The sequence below is a fragment of the Misgurnus anguillicaudatus genome, chromosome 22 (assembly GCF_027580225.2).
Source record: "Misgurnus anguillicaudatus chromosome 22, ASM2758022v2, whole genome shotgun sequence".
In the NCBI taxonomy this organism is placed as follows: Eukaryota; Metazoa; Chordata; class Actinopteri; order Cypriniformes; family Cobitidae; genus Misgurnus; species Misgurnus anguillicaudatus.
The window spans coordinates 23,325,060-23,345,230 of NC_073358.2; the positions used below are offsets into that span (position 1 = coordinate 23,325,060).

The window sequence follows — 20,171 nt, forward strand, 5'->3', positions numbered from 1 at the left end:
GGCAATGATGGTTTTGATGGTGAACACAAATATTATTATTTAATCCCTTTAATTTGATTTCATGCATGATACATGTACTGAATATGGTTGCTTGATGATAATGACATTTGAATAATATAAAAGCATTGTATTGGCTGTGCAAGAAATGAAGAATATAAACCATTACTTTTGCTGTGGGAAATAAAACAATGATTTAATCATAGAGGAAACATGCAGTATTAGCTCAAACAGAAGACATGACTAATAGCACAAGCTAAATGTGATGATGTGATTTTTGTATAAGGGAATGTGTTAGTTTTAAAAAACTACCTTTTACCAAAATCCAAAGAAGAAATTAAAGTTAAACGAATTAGAACATCCCACACTAGGAGGAAATATTTCTATTTTCATAGTCAGAGATAAATAAATTACATAGAAAAAAACATGTTTTCTATAGTATTTACATAACATTGGACATCCTGTTTTATTTAATATGAAAGCATTCTGCTTTGGAAACCTTTTTAAAGACAAAATAAGTTGTGACTGCCAAGTTCACCCTAAAGTTTGCTTATATTTATGATTTATGCTATTTTTGTAAATGTAAGAGTTTTATTGTGTTTCAAGGGTAAGACATCAACAAGTGCCTTTCGGGCAAAATTTAAGAATTAGGGTTATGACCACAGCAGTTGTGGTTTATCAGAACCACTATTAAACTACGATTTTAAAGGGGTCCACTATGACCTTTTAATCAGTTTGGTTATTGCTTTCTGTCTCTAACAGATTTGCAAAAATCTTTTAGTATTCATTTGTTTAAAATTGACTAAATATTATTAACATACTGGTCTCTGGCAATGACTTATTTGTAAACATCTCTACATCAATGCATGGGAAGTTAAATTAAAAGTTAAATCTGCTTTCCAACAGACGCTACCACGTTTTGTTGGGGCTCTCCTGATCAATCAACCAATCAGATTTCAGAAATAGGTTTACAGTTTGTTTCAAGATTAATCTTACAATCAGGATAAACTGCTTTTGTTTTTCACTTATCATGTCCCTCTGATTTTAGGGTTCAGTTAGGGTTAGGGTTTGGGTGGGTTTAGGTCTTATTTACAAAAGGTTGTCCTTGGGTCAACACAATATGTTGCCCTGAGGACATTTCTCTTAGGTCGAAGGTTTTGTTGCTTTGGTGTTCTCAGTAAAAACTGTGTTCTACTAAATGACATAAAAATTAAATGATAATAATCATTAGTGTACATTTCTAACAGAAATTGTATTACTCTGTCTTAAAGTTCATTATCATTAAAGGCGGAGTGCACGATTTCTGAAAAACACTTTGGAAAAGGTAGTCGGGCCGACTACCAAAACACACTTGTAGCCAATCAGCAGTATGGGGCGTGTCTTCTAAACGACATCAATGCCTGGGTTGCGTATGTGTGGGGCGGGTCTATCAAAAGAAAGTCCAGATTCTATTGGGGTAGGGGCGTGTTTGTTTAGGTGATTTCAAATGTCAACATTGGCTTTCAGAGATCATGGACCCTGCCTTTAAAGTTGACCTTTGATTATTTTCCCAAACCTTTCTGATTTGATGTTAAAATGTTAAGAGTGATTTGCGCACCCTCGTAGACTGGGCTGTGAGTTTGAGTCCCTGAGAATCAGTGAAAAGAAAAGGGGGTGATAAATCGTCTTAAAAGATGTCTCTAGATGGTCTCTACATAGTTAGCAGGAAAAAGTCCCTGGCGTCCATCTTGGCTGGATCCCCTCCACCAAGCTTCGTCAAGTGGTTCCACATCACTAATGACGTCACCCGGTTCAAAAGAGAGTTCTGTGTCATCCTCTGTGAAGAACAGAGTTTAATTCGTTTAATTTTTTTGTATAAGAACAATGTACACCCAGAATAAACAATTACGTGCTGAATGAAAGAAGCAAAACTAACCTGCTTGGTAGTCATATAAGGCTCGTACACGGAGAAGTCTTTCCGGTGATGACTAGGTACGACAGGAGAAAAAAAACATCTGTTTCATTACTTTTGTTTACCCAAATTACTTGAAATCTAGCACCCATCATTTAGACCACATTTATGATCCTAAAAGCCGAAGTATGGTCAATTTTTTATGTGTGTGCTTGGTAGTGATGGGAGAAATGAAGCTTTTCGAAGCTTCGAATCATTTGAGCTAATTGCTTCGCAAATTGATTCAGTTTTTCGAAGCGTTGGAAACACCATACACACTGGCGACTACTGTTCGTCAAAATAGAGTAAAAGCAGCATGATCTGTCCAAACATTTTACACTTTTTACAAAATAATAGCAAGATTTTTCTAAAAATATGTTTTTAAGAAAAATAAATGATTTAATTTAATTAAGACATAATTAAAAGTGTATTCTGTGATTTTAGTTTTATTTATGGCAAACAAATCATTAACACGGACTCCCTTTTAAATTATGCACATTTTTGTTATTAAATTTATCTATAAACAAAAGTAGACAAAATGGTAGTGTTATAAGTCAGAAGGATGAATGCTTGAAGAAAATTTATAATAAAACTGACCCGAGTTCACCTACACCGGTCATTTGTGATAAACTCCCCCTACTGGTGAATCGTCGGATTTTCAAAAGGTTTAGAAACAGTTATGACGTAATGAAGCCTCGTTTGCTAAAATCACGTGACTTTGGCCAGTTTGAAACAACCTCCGAACCAATGATTCGAAACAAAAGATTTGTAAATGTTTTGAAGCCTCATGAAGTGTGCTTCGAAATCGCCCATCACTAGTGCGAGGATGCGCATACAGTGTGTGTGAGACGCAATTTACGGCAATAGAAGAGTGCACGCGTACTGTACGCGCACCCCCAGATTTTTTAAACCCTGTATACATTGTACGCGCAAGTTGTGCATGCACGCACAGAACAATGTAGTATGTAGTATGATGCTAATGGTCTAATCAGATTCAATGGACTATGCTAAGCTATGCTAAAAGTGCTAGCGCCAGACCCGGAAATCAGCTGAATGGATTCCAAAACGGTAAAAATCAAATGTTTCACTCAAGGGGAGCCGGAAAACGTGCATACTTCCAAAAAAAGTGGAGTGTCCCCTTAAGATTTAAAATTGAATGTAAAAGTTATGATGTCTGGTTTATTATGTACTTCTCTGTTCTCAGTCACCACCTCTGTTTGGGGTTCATCTTGATCTTTCTCATGATTAACTGAGTAACAACTCTTCTCAGGTGGGCTGTTTGCAGCATCCTCAACATCCTCATCAACATCCTCACCTAAAAAGCAAAGAAAGATGTTAGTGCTAAACATTTAGGAGACATTTATCACCAAACTGTATACTTTAACTACTTCCCTACCTCCTGTACCATTCTGTGGTCTTTCACATTCTGATTCATCTTCTTCCAGGATTTGATGATATTCTGCCACCTTTACACATGGCTCTGAAAACACAGCATGAAATCTCAACTATAGGAACAGTTATGCATTTCTTCAAATTCTGTTTCGGTGTTCCCAAATCACCTTGGTTCTCCGGTAGGTCATCGTCAGAATTTTCTTCCGAGACCTCTACTAAGGTTGGTGTCACAGTTCTGGGCACTTCAGGTTCTGACTGTTCCTCATATGGGTCCTCCGATTCTGCAGCAGGCTGCTCTTCAAATCCTGGTTCATCCTGAGATTCCTGCTCCTCAACTTCCGTCAGGACATTTTTATAGTTTGTAAGAATCTTTGTATCTGAAGGCGCACATGACATGGCTGAAGGTTCTTCGGGTACCACTACGTCGTCTTCTTCATCTTCTTCAACCAGCACAGCCTTGGCAATAAAGTCTATTTCTGGCTCCAGCAGTATTGGAGGGACAGGTACTGGTGCACTAGGCACTTCCTGTCTGCTAAGGACACAAATTATCTGCATATCATGACTCTCCAGCAGCTTTGGAGATGCAGGAAAAGCTGATTCATGGACTGGGGTTTGGCTAGGTGGTGATGACTGAGCTGGAGAGTGTCTGGAGATGGGAAGAGGTGACACGGGTGGTTCAGACTGTTGAGCAGGTGGTGTCGGAGGAGGAGATGTTGCAGGTATGTGAGGCTGCTGTGGTGACGGGATTGTACGGTAAGGTGGACTGAGCGGAGATGTAGGACGCTTGTAGGATGCCGTTGGGCTACGAGAGAAGGGAGACCTTAAGGTGGGGCTATGAGGAGAAGTGGGACCAGAGGTGGAATTGGCCCTCTCAAAGATAAAGGCTGTGTCTGTCAAACTGCGCTGGTAGCGCCGAAATGGAGATTTTGCTAGGGAAAAAATGGTAAAGTAAATGGAATGGTTTATTTTGTTGAGACAAAAAAATACTGTAATAGACTGATGTTTTAGACAGACTCAGTTTTGGCTATCAGTGAGGCTGTTTACACTTGGCATTAACATGCGTTTTCATCGATTGCATCACAAGTGGACGACGTTTATGCCAGGTGTAAACGGTGTTCAAAACGTTTTGAGCTGAACTTTCGACCACTTTCAACCACATTCAGAGGTAGTCGAAACCACTTTCGATCGGATTGCTTTTGCTTGTGTAAATGCACATGTGGTTGAATGTGTTCGAACAGCCACACGCGACCGCCTTTTCTCCGCCTATTTATCTAAACACAATTTGTACGTATTTTCTGACTTCTGGCGTGAACAGATGGTGAACAGTGCTATTTTTAGCCTTTCATTGATACAACTAAAGCGGCTGATCTCCGTAATTGCGCTGAAAATTCAGAGAAATCTCTAACATATACACGAACAAAACACTGTACAGCATGTTTACTTGCTAGACATACACGCGGACTCCGACATAATATTAGTTCGCGTCCATATAAACTCATAATTACTCACGCTCGCGTTTGAATGACAGTAGAGAGACTTGCCCACCGTCTCACAGACCACCCCTAAAAGTATTCAGGACAAAAGCGGTCGAATGTGGACAAAAGAGACGGATTTAAATACCAGATGTAAACATAATGTGTCTCTCTCGTCTACATGTGATCCGATCGATGAAAACACATCTTAATACCAAGTGTAAACAGCCCCATAGATCAATGTGTTGAAATGGTCATTCTCCAAAATGTTAAGTTCTATTTTAATATTTTTTTTTTTTTAAGTAAAAATCAACTCAATTAGGTCTCTAAAAGCTATGTTTACCTGAGCGTGGTGATACAGGGCTGGAGGAATTTTGTGAGGATGCTGATAACTGTCTGAAGAACTCCCTGGGATTCATAGAGCGCTGGGAAACAAGCACTGCTGCCTCCTATTGGTGAAAAGAAGAACAATCATTCAGTTAATTTCGGCAAAAGCATAAATGTGTTTGTTAAAGTCCCTGTGAACTTGACTTCCAGGTAGTAATGATTTCCGAGTGAAACGCAATTTTGTTTGAATAAAATTTTGATTTAGTATTAGTACATGTTTTTTTTTAAAGCATGACATAGTTAATCTGGTTATTTTCTCTTGTGTAGTAGAATTTCTGAATGGCTGGTAACAGAATAATTTTGTAGCCAAATTGAGGGAAAAAGTTCATTTAAAACCCTGAGGGCACATGAATAAACAAAGATTAATTGTTTATAATAAACACTGCAGTATTCTAAAAAAAATAAGAAGAACAGTCAGTTCTGATTTCATAGGGGCTTTAAAGGGACACGCCACTTATATTCTAATTTTCCAGCTCCCCTAGAGTTAAACATTTGATTTTTACTGTTTTGGAATCCATTCAGCTGATCTCCGGGTCTGGCGCTATCACTTTTAGCATAGCTTAGCATAATCCATTGAGTCTGATTGGACCATTGGCATCGTGCTAAAAACTAACCCGAGTTTTTATATTTTTCCTATTTATGACTCTTCTGTAGTTACATTGTGTACTAAGACTGACGGAAAATTAAAAGTTAAAATTTTTAGGCAGATATGGCTAGGAACTATACTCTCATTTTGGTGTAATAATCAACGACTTTGCTGCCGTAACATGGCTGCAGCAGGCGCAATGATATTACGCAGTGCCTAAAAATAGTCCCCTTGGTAACTTTCAATAGCAGGGGACTATTTTGGGCTCTGCGTAATATCATTTTGCAGTATCATCAGTGGTACCGCCAGTCCCGGAAATTCCAAAATGGTAATAATCAAATGTCTAACTCTAGGGGAGCTGGAAAAAAAGCATATTTCAGACACAGAAATGAGCACCACTAAAGCAAATGCAAAACATGTTAAAAATAATCTTATTGTAAAGTTTTAGGTTACTAATGCCATCATAAAAGAGCACATTTGCAGTGAGACACTTTTAACTTATTATGCAATAAAAAGTGTACAACTATTCTGTGGTAAAATGTAGGTGTCCACGCCATGTCATAATTACTATAATTACAACTTTTCAACATGTACAAACCATTTACGTCCCTGCGACTTGTATTACGTGACACTTGCGTGACCATTGCAACCTCACGAGGAAGCACTTTCAGTATGTTATTTTTGTTACCTGATGCACTTTCTGTCTTCTGCAATATTTAGCAGAAGCATTAAAATGTAATTTAATATTGTAATTATGTATTTTACAGCTGCCAATACTATTCTTTCACATGGATTCATTTTGCTGTACAAAAAACGCATAAACCCCAGTCTGAGGACGTGCTCGCGTTGTCATCTGGAAGAAGCAGTAAGTACGATACAGCGTGAACGCAGTATAGAGGGTATGCATTGACGTCACTTTTCCACTTGACCACGCAACAGCTCGCCCTGTTGAGTGGCAAAACGTGCAACAAAATGGCTGGTTTTCATAGGGGCTGCTGCGAAAATGCCAGTAAAACTGACTATTATTAGCTTAAATTAAATTTAGTTGGACTTGATAGCAGAGGTAGACAATACTTAGTTACAAAATTTGACTTCACTACATTCTAAAGCATAGAATCATACTGTGTATTCTTTAATATTGCATATCAAAATTGATTTAATACCTAATTACTTTAAAGTTGTGTACTTTTACTTGAGTAAAAGTAACAATGTACTTAAATATTAAATGTAAAACAAATGTGTATTTATGAAATGTAATAGAATAAAAATTACGATAATATGCTTTGGCATAAAATACAACGACGGATAAAATACAAATACTTGAAAAAAACTTTTAGGTAGAAAGTAAAACCTCTTCTTGATAGTGACCCTAGCAACTTATCAACCCACCTGTGGTCTGTGGACGTTGGCATGAACGATCAATTTACTTCTCCTTTCTGTGTTTTTTGGCTGTGAAACGATAGCTCTGAATTCTTGTTAATCTGTTAGTACCGTCTATCGCACAACAGCTTTTTTCCCATTTCGATTTGTTTTCACCGTGTTTTTGACGATGTCACGTTGTACTCAAATGCTGCCGCTCTGTCTTTTGCCACTCAGTTGGTGTAACCGCATTCCCTCTCGTCAATGGTAACGTCATGTGCAAACCCTCTATCGTATTCAGCTGGTCATGTGATCTCAACCCGCTCTATCATGTAAAATTAGAAACTATTATTTATTTATTTTTTGTCTAAAACTTTTAGTATAGACAAACTGAAGGCAGCTTTAATCTGCTCGAGGAACCAAATGAGGAAAAACTCACAGCTGCTTTCTCGATGGACTCGCTGCGTCTAAGGCGCGCCCTCATGTCATCCTCATGTTCTCTCTGCTGCTCTTCCTAGAGATTACACAAAGAACATACACAAACAGGAATATTAATCAGTATAATCGGCTAACCCTACACAATTCCATCACAATGTTAAGAAGTAAACAGTGAGGTAAAGACAATAAATGCACTCATGAACACACACCCATCTAGCCTTTTCTTCTTTTCTAGCTTTTTCATCGAGCTCAGCTTGGATTCTCCTGGGAAAACAACATGGAAGTAAAGGTAAAAGAGTTTAAAACACTCAGAATCAGCAGACTCAGGTTCAATGCTAGTCCAAGCTGGTTTAGTGCTGGTGAATCATCATCACTTAAAGTTGGTTAAACTAATCAAAAGGCCTGGTAAGACCCCACAATGTTGGTCTTTTCAAGATGATAGAGTCTTTCTATCAGGTGTATTATACAAACCTTTGTTCTTCAATCATCTGTAACTTTTCCTCCATCTTTCGGTCTCTCTCTTCAGCCTCTTTTTTCTCCTGCAGAATTCTCTCTCTCTCCCAGCGGCGTCTGTTTTCTAAAGCCCTCCGGCGCTCTTCTTCCTTTCTCTCCTCCTCCTCACGCTGTGACACATTATATTAAACATTACAAGATATGAAATTACATTACATTACATATGTTTACTGGACAAGACTATTAAACTGCTGCAAAAAGTTCAGAATTCAAAAAAATGTTCAAATTGAAGGCATTTTCCAGCACCCCTAGAGTGAAACATTTGATTTTTACCGTTTTGGAATTTCCAGGTCTGGCGCTACCACTTTTAGCGTAGCTTAGCATAATCCATTGAATCTGATTAGACCATTAGCATTGCGCAAAAAAAATCCAAGTGTTTTGATATTTTTCCTATTTAAAACTTGACTCTTCTGTAGTTACATTGTGTACTAAGACCGACGGAAAATTAAAAGTTGTGATTTTCTAGGCAGATATGGTTAAGAACTATACTCTCATTCTGGCTTAATAATCACGGACTTTGCTGCAGTACCATGGCTGCAGCAGTTGCAATGATATTATGCAGAAGCCGAAAATAGTTCCCTTAGTAACTTTCAATGGCAGGGGACTATTTTGGGGCACTACATAATATCCCTACGCCTGCTGCAGCCATGCTACGGCAGCAAAGTCGTTGATCATTACGCCAGAATGAGAGTATAGTTCCTAGCCATATCGGCCTAGAAAATCCCAACTTTTAATTTTCTGTCGGTCTTAGTACACGATGTAACTACAGAAGAGTCAAGTTTTAAATAGGAAAAATATTAAAACTCTTTGGTACTTTTGAGCACGATGCTAATGGTCTAATCAGATTCAATGGATTATGCTAAGCTATGCTAAAAGTTGTGGCACCAGACCCGGAGATCGGCTAAATGGATTCCAAAATGGTAAAAATCTAATGTTTATATTATTTAATGCATAATTTTGATTGATCAGTTATTCTGCAGTCATGCATTTTTATATAAAGTATACATCATATTGGTATATTGTATAGCTGACTGTTGCAGGCAACTTTTTTCATACATTCCAGTTATAGTTTTCTGTATCTCGTATCTCTCTAAAATCTCTTTCATCTCACATAATAAACAATTGCAACTTAAAGCAATATGTCATGTGCATTTATTTATTTGGTAAGCTGCCACGTAATATATTTGATAATCCATAGTCAGCCAGTCAAGAACACAAAATAAACCACTAGCAAACCCCCTTCTCTCCACATTAGGGAATCTCTGGATTATCATGTATGGTTTTATTATGCAATAAAGAACAACTAATCTGCATTAAGCGCCACTTAGATTTTCAGCATGGTTTTAATCTTGATCATATTTCTTCTTGGCTGTAAAAACAGCAACATGCTGGGGAATCCAAAGGATGTTATGTAAAAGTAAATGATGAGAACTAGCATAGCTGTACCTCTGCTCGTGCCCAGAAGGAGTCTCTGTTAATCCGTTTTATCTCCACTGCAGCGTTTGTCTTCTTGTAGTTTGTACCCTGTGGGTGTGGCACATGAAACCAAACAAAAGACTCAGAAATAACCAAAAAAAACCCAACTCTCCAAAGTATACCTGTAAATTATAATCTGAAACATACACTTCTTTATATTTTAATGAAAGAAGCCCTCACACACAGCCTTTGTGTAACTTACCACAGTCTCCTCATTATCCAGTGCCTTTGAAGGTCTCCTCGATCTCTCCAATGGTGGTCGAATCTTTTCAATGGCAGATCTAATCTTCTCCTCTGTCACCTCATCTTGGTTCGAGGCTGTAATAAATGCTTGGGCCTCCTGTGATTACAGAACCATCAAGAGATGAAAAACATTGAGCATATATTTTTCTCTTTAAATATCTTATTTTGTCATTTTGTCACTGCTGTTCATCTGTTAAACTCAATAGACTCATTTTTCACTCATTTTTAGACTCAATGTAAACACAATTTACATTTACCCAAAGAAACTTAGATGAAATTTAAGGTATGCTTGTTATCAGTATGTGTGTTCCCTGGGATCGAACCCGTGATCTTTGCGCTGCTATTGCAATGCTGTGTCAGCTGAGCTGTACAGAAAATCAATTTAATTAATGAAAAATTATAAAAATAATAATGAAAAATAGTGAAATAATAACAACTGGACAACTTTCCACTGAAAATATCCACTCAGAATTTTAATATAAAATCAGATTTATTATATATATATATATATACTTTGAAAAAGTCTTAATAAAAGAAATAAAAGTTTTTGTTTACATAATATGTGTGTGCACTGTGTATAATAATTATGTACATATATAAATACACACACATACATGTGTAATTTTAAGAAAAAAATGATTTAATAAATATTTATATTTATATATAATATATATTATAAATATAAACATGTATATACACATGCAAATGTTTCTTAATTATATACATGCATGTGTGTGTGTGTGTGTGTGTGTTATTATACACAGTACACCCACATATATTATGTAAACAAAACCTTTAATTTCTTTTAATTTATATTATAGTACAGAATTCCTCAATTCCAGATTAATCACTGCTCACCAAAACCGTACACCCCTAACCAAATCTATGCAGTGTAAGATGAAGTGATGTGGTTTGTGAGAGAAAAGGGAGTAGGAGACAAATGAAACCGAGACATGGGACCTGTTAGACGCTCTCATGAAAGCTGGACTGGGCTCAGACCCAACAAAACCCACAGCTTTATATTGGATTAACTATGCTGTCACTAGCAGGCAGGCTGCTACACAACATCTTCTCTGAAATGTACAAAAATGCGAACATGTCAGAACCGATATGGTGACATCTCATTGTTTTTCTGTTACTAAAACGATTCCAGAACATTAGGTTAAAATTGAGGCTAATTTCCCTTCCCGTCTATCCCTTTTTCTGCTTGGGAGGAGTTCAATGACTTAATTCTGTTATTACATGCTTCGGATGAGCCCCTGACATGCAGTTGGCCTCAGGGCTTTAGTGGTGAGGACAATATTAACAGCAGTGATGGCAGATTCTCTCCCATACAGTACACACCCCAATGCCTTCAGCTTACTGTCAAAATAATAATACAGATTACAGTTCTGATCTTATCTCAGGTCAGGTTTCAATCAGCCAGACATAAAGTGCATTACATTCATAATAAATTAGTTTTAACAATGGTCGAGAGTTCCCAGTCTTTGTGGGAAACAAAAAACACATAAACCCATTTGTACGGTTCATGTACCTTCCTGATATCAACAACAAACAAGACATGTGCTCATTCATATTAGGTCTATATATAGAACAAAAGAGCTTTTTTGATCATGCTTTTATGTTTAGGTTCATACATTTTTTAATGGCAATAAAATGTTTAAAAGTCATTGACTGAAATGCCTTATTTTCACAAATGTCACTTTAGCCATTTTATTAGTATATAACTAATTTAAATCTCTATCACTGTAAAACCCTTTAAAGCCGCGTTTACACTGCCTGTTTGAAGTGACTCAATTCAGATTTTTTCTCTCTCAAGTGTCACAGATCGAATATGACCACGGGATGTGTAAGTAGGGAAAAAGTGCATAGATTGGATATGAATCACGTACATGCATTCGCATCCGCAATGTAAGCGGACAGATCGGATATTCCATGTCAAGATGTGTCGTGCGTCATTGAAAATGTGACGTTGGCAAATGACATCAACTGATCATATGACACTTTTTAGTAGGGCTGCATAACATCTAATCGCAACTAATCGTTTGCAGAATAAAAGTTTTTGTTTACATCATATATGTGTGTGTATTGTGTAAAACAAATTATGTATGTATATATATAAATATATAATATAAATTATATATAAATATAAACATTTATATGTTAATATGTCTTAAATATACACATGCATGTTTGTGTATTTATATATGCATCTAATTATTATACACAATATACACACATATATGATGTAAACAAAAACTTTTATACTGCAAATGATTAGTTGCGATTAGTTGTTTTGCAGCCCTACTTCTTAGCAATATATCTTTGGCGCAACGGCTCCACTTAGTAGATTAATGTTAAAGTTTTATGTCTTTTACAGAAATAAGGCTCTATAATCTTTATATAATATTTGTATAAATAATTTGTCTGTGTCCATTATGTATCGCAACATTTTACCAAGTTTTTAGTGTAAATACTGATATCAGATACGAGGTTGGTTTCTAAAAGATTATGTAAGCAGGTCATCAAAAAAATCGGATGAGTCAACAAATCGGAATTTGGTATCAAGGTCTGCAGTGTAAATCCAGCCTAAGGGGTTGTGCACACCAAAACGTTTACGCCCGCGGCCAGCACATGTTTTCAATTGTTTCCAATGGAAGCTCAGCGTTTTTCAAATAAGCCAGCAGCTAGCTGTTTTCTTCCGCGCTGAAAACCGGTGCCCGAGCGCTGAGCTCCGAGAGTTGAAAAATATTCAAAATTTTGGTAAAAAGCTCTGCTTGTCAATGTCAGTTCTCACGTGGCCGTCCAATCACAGTTGAGGAGGGGCGGGACAAATATCACAGCAACCAACCGTCTCACAGCTGACATATCAGAGCTACCAAAATGCTTAGCTGAAGAAAGCTGGCACTCAGCTGAAAAACAGCTGGCATTCGGCGTTGTCCAGGCGTTTTCAGCAGCGTTTAAAAGTTTTGGTGTACACAACCCCTAAGTGCATGCAAGCTTTTTTAGGTCAAAACCTCTCTTTCCTCCCTTTTTCATTGGACAAGCAGGGGCTTTTACATTCGTCTTCCCTGTACTTACAGGACTTTGCTGAAAAATCGAACTGACATTTATAGGGACATATCACGAAAATATGTCTTTCCATGTTCAAATTCTATTATTAGGTCCCCAGTGATTCTATCAACCTAGAACCATTCTCTGCAAGCATGTGAAAAAATATGTCACTGAAATTTGGCTCCCCTTGTGATGTCAGAAGGGGATAATACCGCCCCTTAATTTGCCCTATCCAACCACGACACTGCCATTTAGTGCAGAGATCAACTCGTTTGAATTTACAAGGACACACCCAAGATGGCACATTTTTGCTCACACCTGCTGGGTGGGGATTTTGACATGCTGTAGTGGATGATCTATGTGGTGTTTTGAGCTGGGACGTCGCATGCGTCCTCTGGGGACTCCAAAGATTTATTTTACATCTTAAAAAAAGTCTTATGAAATGTCCACTTTAACATATTCTGATTAATGGTCAACACTGACTAATGTATAATACATATCCAGTTTGATGGTAAACAGCAGTTGCAGACATCTTTTAAAACACTAAGACCTGACAAGTCAATCTGGCCGTGATGTATGAGTCTTTACCAGCACAGACTCGCATGAAAAGACAATAAAAAGAGAGTAATGAAGAGAGAAAGCTGGAGTCGCTGAGGGGGATTTACACTTATTGTGGCTTATACTTATCTGTAATCATGTTACTGATAGTCCGGAGGTGAAACTCTGAAGCCAATAAGTACACTGTGTCAAATTAGCTGCTTTTTACATTAAGTTCAGTTCTTTATCTTTATCTTCAGTTCTTATTATCTGGAAGCTACTGAAGATCTTGAACATGAAATCTAAAAAGGGTGTTTGTTATTACTGCTGTAGCAATGTGATACTGAACATCAGCATAGCTAATTCTACATAACAACATACAATGCAATATTAATGTACCAGTGCTGTTGCACTAAATATTTGTAATCCTGCAATGCTGATTGGCCACTCAAATTATAGGACCGTGTCATTAAACAACAAGCTCTTGTTAAGGCAATCCTAAAACAAACTTGTCAGCATTGTTGATAATAACAAAACATTTATAGCAGGGTTGTCACAAGCTATGTCTTGCTTATGTAGATCCAACTACATTTACAAAAGCAAGAATATCCCTGGAGAACCCACGGGTCAAATTTGGCCAATGTTAATTGCCGCTAAGAGAAGGGTTCTTGGGTTCTCCAGGGATATACATACAGAGGATTGTTGGGGACTGAAGACTCTAAATGAATCTGTAGCCAAGACTTCAGCTGTCTGATCTAGACAAGATATACTGTAGTTGGAAACTGACAGTATGATTTGATGTCCCAACCTCTCCCACACGATAAAACTTTAATTCCTGCCCTTATTAAACCAAACAGAGTTCATGCGTGAACAACCATAAATCAACGCAAAAATCACAAACAAGACTTGAACCCAAATGATAATAAAGCATAAATCACTTTTAAAAACATACACATGATAACATTTATCAAACACTACATGAACACCACACAATACAAGGTCATAAAGGTTGTCGATCTCAGGAGAGAGTAAATCTAAGAACTAAATAAACAACATTCTTGGCATGCCCAAGGAGCTGACCAGGAAATGTCTTTATATGGCATTAAAACCTAAGACATTGAGTGTATTTTACGATCTCATGCAACCATCTATTAATTTGGAAATATTAAAGCAACATTGCCTGGGTGGTGAAGTAATAAAAGCAAAGGCTGCTTTATCAGACACCTACAAGACAGATGTTTAAACCTTCTAAATGCTAAAATGGTTTCTCTATCACACAACGGCTCAAAATATCATGACATTTTTTATAACACAAAGTGTTTTACTTTCTTTCTGCCATGATCAGTTTGTGTCCCTCGTGTCTGTCAGTGCCATACTCGCTTGTTCAGGGAAAAACAATATTAAGGCAATAACAGAGGAAGAGAGCATTACTGTACAATGAGATCAAGTAGCTAGCCATCACTTAACAGATACTAGCAGAGGAAGGAAAACATTTTTAAAGAGGAAACTCTCAAAATAAAACAGGACAGCGCATTAGTACTATTTAAGAGGGTTTGTCGTTTCATTGTGTGAGAGTCTTTTTTACATACTCCACCTATTTATTCAAATAAAGGGCAAATGTGAGCTAAATTCCATTTGTTCAAGCAAACCAGTAAGGTAAGATAAGAAAGATCAAACAATTATCTAAAGCAGAATACAGGTCAAAGAACTCTGATATCAGATCTGAGGCTTAGGTTAGACGCAGTGGCGGCCGGTGACTTCTTTTTTCGAGGGCGTTCAATGATAAGTTCGTCACAACATGTATGTAGTCCATCATGTGTGTGGTTCTTAATTTCAAAATATGTGTTATGCGCGTCGAGTGATCGTGTGTGCATCACGTGATTTGGCAAAATAAGTGCCTGCTGCAGATGTGTCTAAAGGATTTATGATAAAAGAGATGCTGCGTTTGCCAGATACTCGCATAATCTTATGCGTAATCAGAGTTTACTGTTAAGGGAGTCCCTTGCGTGTATTTTGTGAACGTGAGCGTCTCTTTTATAATAAACGGTTTTGACGCGTGTGCAGCAGGCACTTATTTTGACAAAACGCGTGATGCACATGGTTCACATGATGCAACAAACACATATTTTGAAAACACGAGCAACATAACTCCATAATAAAAGCATATTTGTGTGAGTGTGTGTGTGTGTGTGTGTGTGTGTGTGTGTGTGTACAAACTCAATGTACAAGCCAGAAATTAAGCTCTGTTTTTGCATAGGCCTACTAAAGGGTTAATAGTGCCACATGGTGATGAACAGTAAAAATGACAAATTTGACCTCTTAGCACAAGGAAAAAACATCAACTTTCAAAAATGCATGATAAAAAGGTGTCATAGCTCTGCAATCAAAAAATGTGGTTATAATGGAAGTCAATGGTGCAAAAACAGCCACTAACAATAAATGAGGGAGAAAAAAATAAAAACTGATGCTACACAAAAACTAAAAATGCTTCAAAGCCAATGTTTTCCAATCTTTGACATGTCCAAGACTGTGAAAAAGGTAAACAAAAATCCGGTTTACAATCACTTTTTATATTGAAAATCTGTCATTTTGTGTGTGTTTTTCCCAAATCAGCGACACCACGTATAAACTTGGCAATTAAAGAGTTAAAATCATGGAATTTTTGTGAAGATTTGGTAGTTTTGATTAGTACAGATTTATGAATAAAAAATTTGGAAAAAATATTCATCTGATACATTTTTATAGCCGTTGAATTTACTGGATGTTTTCAACACGAAAGGGAAGTAAATTTGCCAACGGTATATCGTTGAGTTTTTGAAAATTTTCAAAGCATTTTCTTAAAATATATGTAAATATAAGATTTGTCACCAAAAATCATTCAATTTGCTAAAACTGAGAGAACGTTGTGGCCAAATTAAGAGCAAAAAAACCTTCTAGTGGATGAAAACATCCCCAACAACACATAAGGGTTAAGGGCATATAGTAGATCACCCGCACCAGCTCTGCTTATTTGCGACCTGAACTTTAATTACAGTTTATGAAATCATTTCCTAGTTTGACAAAACTATTCAAAGAATGTACTTATATATAATGTACCAAATGTCCCCTCAAAGAGAGTAATACCAGTCATTTTTAGACCTTGTGGGGATATTCTTTTTGGTCGCCATGAGAAAAACATCTTATAAATCAAACAGGATGATATTTGAGGTTGGGTTAGGGAAAGGGGACAGAAAATACGGTATAAAAAACATTCCGTCTATGGAATGTCCCCACAGAAAATGTGTGTGCGCGCTCATGTGTGTGTGTGCGTGTGTGACTCAACTTCAGATCAGATTTATAAAGAAGACTAACAGAAACAACATTCCAGTGACAGAAACACAGGATGTAGATGAGAAAAGAAAAATGTGTGCATGTTGCAAAGAAAGATGTAGCCACAGCAGTAAATACTGCACTGTAATGGTATCAAAACACTCTCTATTTTGTAACACAATGTTTAGATGAATCTTTTGTGTAGTTCTTTATGAGAAACAGAGTAAACGAATGAGTCAAGAGACTGTTTGTTACCTTGAAGAAGGTCTTGATGGCAGGGACATGGCTGGCACATTCTTCTCTGCGGATTTCATCCACTTCCTCACCAACCTGTGATGTAGTCAAAAGAGATGCTGCTTTATAATACAACAACGTCTTTTTACATGTCTTTATAATCTCAAAAACTGTAAGTCTCTTAATATTTGACTTTGACTGTGAAATCCAGACTAAAGTCTTATACAATAATCTGATTTTTATTTCAATCATTGATTTCACAATGCTTTAATTTGACATGGCCTTAAAGGACAAGTTCAGTATTTTACACTTAAAGCCCTGTTTTCAGATTGTTAATGATGAAATAGAAAGGTTTTGACTGAAATTTGGACATATGATTTCGGGTGTTTGTTCTATCACCTCCCACCTCTACAATGGCTGTATAGGTGCACTGGAACAATTCTTCCTAAAATGCATTAAACTTTCGTTTACATAGACGTGAAACTCACCGAGTGGTCAGGGGTGTTCACTGATATGCTCACACAAAGATGCTTTCCAACAGGTTTTATTGTAGTTTTTGGCAACTTCATTGACTTGTATTAGATGTGCTGTGAGGTACGGTATTACTCCGCACCGGGAACGTTGTTTGTATTCTTGCAATTGGCAAAGGTGGATTATCGCCACCAACTGGGCTGGAGTGTCTATTATTCAAGCTCTCAGCGGAAGAATATACGGGTGTGAGGCGTTTGGAAAAATAGGTCCACAAGTTTACAACGAATGATAATACACCTGTTGGAAAGCATCTTTTGAGGCGATTTTTGTGTGAGCGTATCAGTGAATACCTCTGACCACTCGGTGAGTTTCAAGTCTTTGTAAATAAAAGTTTAATGCATTTTAGGAAGGATTGTTCCAGTGCACCTATACACCATTGTAGACGTGGGGGGTAATACAACAAACACGCGAAAATTCTCGGGCCAGCATCATGTGTCCGGATTTCGGTCAGGGCCGTTTTATTTCATCATGAACAATCTGAAAGCAGGGCTTTAAGTGTAAAGTACCGAACTTGTCCTTTAAAGGGATAGTTCCCTTTAAAATGAAAATTCTGTCATCATTTGCTCGTCCTCGTGTTGTTCTAAACCTGTATGAATTTCTTTTTCTTTTTTTTTGATGAACACAAAATAAGATATTTTGAGAGATGGTAAACACACAGCAGAGTGACCCTTGACTTCCATAGTAGGAATAAAAATATGATGAAATTTAATGGGTATTGTCAACTGTGTGCTTACCATCATTTATCAAAATATTTTCTTCATCATTTATCACAATACTTCCAACATATTTTTTTCCTACTATGGAAGTCAATGGTTACATTATGTAATATGATGTAAAAAAAAACAGCAAATCAGAAAAATGAATTTAGCTTGGTTTTCACAGACTTGACCTAAACCCGTAGCTGCGGTCTCCAACATGGTGCACCAGTAGTGAGTGGCCCGGCAAATCACGTTCTATTAATAGGCCTAGTCTCAATTTTAATATTTATTTGTTACATGTTTTTCATATTAGCTCAGATTCTTTTATGTATGTTAACATTTTAAACAATAATAAAACATATCAACATATAAAATAATATAAAATCAACAATTAGGGGTCATATTGTGAGATTTTTTTAACATGTAAAATAAGTCTTTGGTGTTCCCAGAGTGCGTATGTGAAGTTTTAACTCAAAACACCCCTTAGATAATTTATTATAACATGTTAAAATTGCCACTTTGTAGGCCTGAGCAAAAGTGTGTCGTTTTTGGGTGTTTTGGCATGCAAATGAGCGGATGAAACTCTTCCTCTCTCTCTCTCTCTTTCTCTCTGCAGTAAATGGCAGTGCCTTGGTTAGATAGTGCAGATTAAGGGGGCGGTATTATTGTAATTCGACTTGCCTCACAAAACAGGCGAAATCTGAACAACCTAATTTTTTACATGTTTGCAAACAAAACAATGTTTTTCACGTTTTCTTGGTTGATAAAAGCACTGGGGACCCAATTATAGCACTTAAACATGGAAAAAGTCAGATATTCACGCTATGGCCCCTTTAAAACAAAAAAGTTTTGAACAGACTATAAAAAAGTAGCCCCCTAAAAGTAGCCCTCCAGATTGTTTTATCTATTGTGGTAGCCCTTGCTCACAAAAAGGTTGGAGATCCCTGACCTAAACCATAAATGTATCAATTTTACTGCATTGGATAACAAATATTTGCATCAAATGATGCTGGAGAGTTTCATAAAACTAACTTCACAGCTGCTGCCATACTCATTTTAGTGGGTGTGAAGTCAGAGCTACTTGAACTTGTGTAAAAGTTTATACAGGTGTCCTAGCTGAGTAACCACAGGTGTAGTTCAACACATTCTGAATGGGCATTCAACTGTGCTTAACAACCAGAAAGTGTGAAAATACTTTTGAACAATTTATCATTTGTTTAATCATCTGGAACCTAACAGACTCTGTTCTGTTTTCTTTCTTTGTTTGTTTACTACTACAGTTTAGATGTTTGGGGTCACTTGTTGTTAGTCTATGATCTAAAGGCATCTGTCTGAATTACTTCTTCATAACTGTTTAAAAAACATTTAAGGGTGAGATTTGTTCACTATTATTCAAAAATGTCCGCCAAACTTGGACGACATGTTTTTCATGCCCTGATGTAAATGTATTTAAAATGAAAGTTCAGGATGACTACTCTTCTGGTACATCTTTAACTTCTAGTAGACTGGTGTGTTATGTGTGTGTTTGAGTACCAGCCTGGCACCCAAGAATGTTTCTATTGCAGTTAACAGGTCAGTGAATCCACACCCCCCTCTTCTATACAATGCCTGACCGGCTACAGATGGCACCTCTGACCCTAAACACAACATTCCCACTTGTTACCTTAGCAACCAGAGCCATGATGGATATTAGAAAGGTTCCCAGAATTCCTCATTCTGTCGGTATTTGAGCTCCTTCAGTTACAAGTGTGAAGGTCAAAGCCCTTTGTGAAGTGAAACCATTGACACGTCTCATCAACAGGAACCTCACATCCTTTGGTTAAACATGAGCTGTGTAATGCTGTGGCAGCTCCAACCAATAAGGAAACAAATCAGGCTCACGCCCCATGACAACATCCAATACCAGCTACACATAAACATCCAATTGGAACAAGGCAAAATGACCTCATCCAGAAGTTTGATATCTTTGAAGCACACCAATGAATAGAAAGAGACAATATTTCAATACATTATGC

At 37.1% G+C, this 20,171-nt stretch overlaps 1 protein-coding gene across 3 annotated transcripts in view; it reads right to left on the reverse strand.

The window, feature by feature from the left end:
* Positions 1-38: 38 nt before the first annotated feature.
* Positions 39-20,171, reverse strand: part of LOC129440616 (uncharacterized) — a 64,298-nt gene continuing 44,165 nt past the window's right edge. For 2 of the 3 annotated variants that reach the window (XM_055200063.2, XM_055200066.2), the window contains exons 4-15: positions 16,949-17,023; positions 9,753-9,890; positions 9,521-9,598; positions 8,033-8,184; positions 7,771-7,825; positions 7,563-7,637; positions 5,135-5,240; positions 3,487-4,248; positions 3,324-3,407; positions 3,118-3,242; positions 1,913-1,964; positions 39-1,813 (exon numbers count right to left, since the gene is read on the reverse strand). In XM_055200063.2, the coding sequence (XP_055056038.2) occupies positions 1,677-1,813; positions 1,913-1,964; positions 3,118-3,242; positions 3,324-3,407; positions 3,487-4,248; positions 5,135-5,240; positions 7,563-7,637; positions 7,771-7,825; positions 8,033-8,184; positions 9,521-9,598; positions 9,753-9,890; positions 16,949-17,023 (1,839 nt within the window). In that variant the 3' untranslated portion in view covers positions 39-1,676. The remainder of the gene's footprint in view (positions 1,814-1,912; positions 1,965-3,117; positions 3,243-3,323; positions 3,408-3,486; positions 4,249-5,134; positions 5,241-7,562; positions 7,638-7,770; positions 7,826-8,032; positions 8,185-9,520; positions 9,599-9,752; positions 9,891-16,948; positions 17,024-20,171) is intronic. The other variant, XM_055200065.2, reaches the window with a different exon arrangement.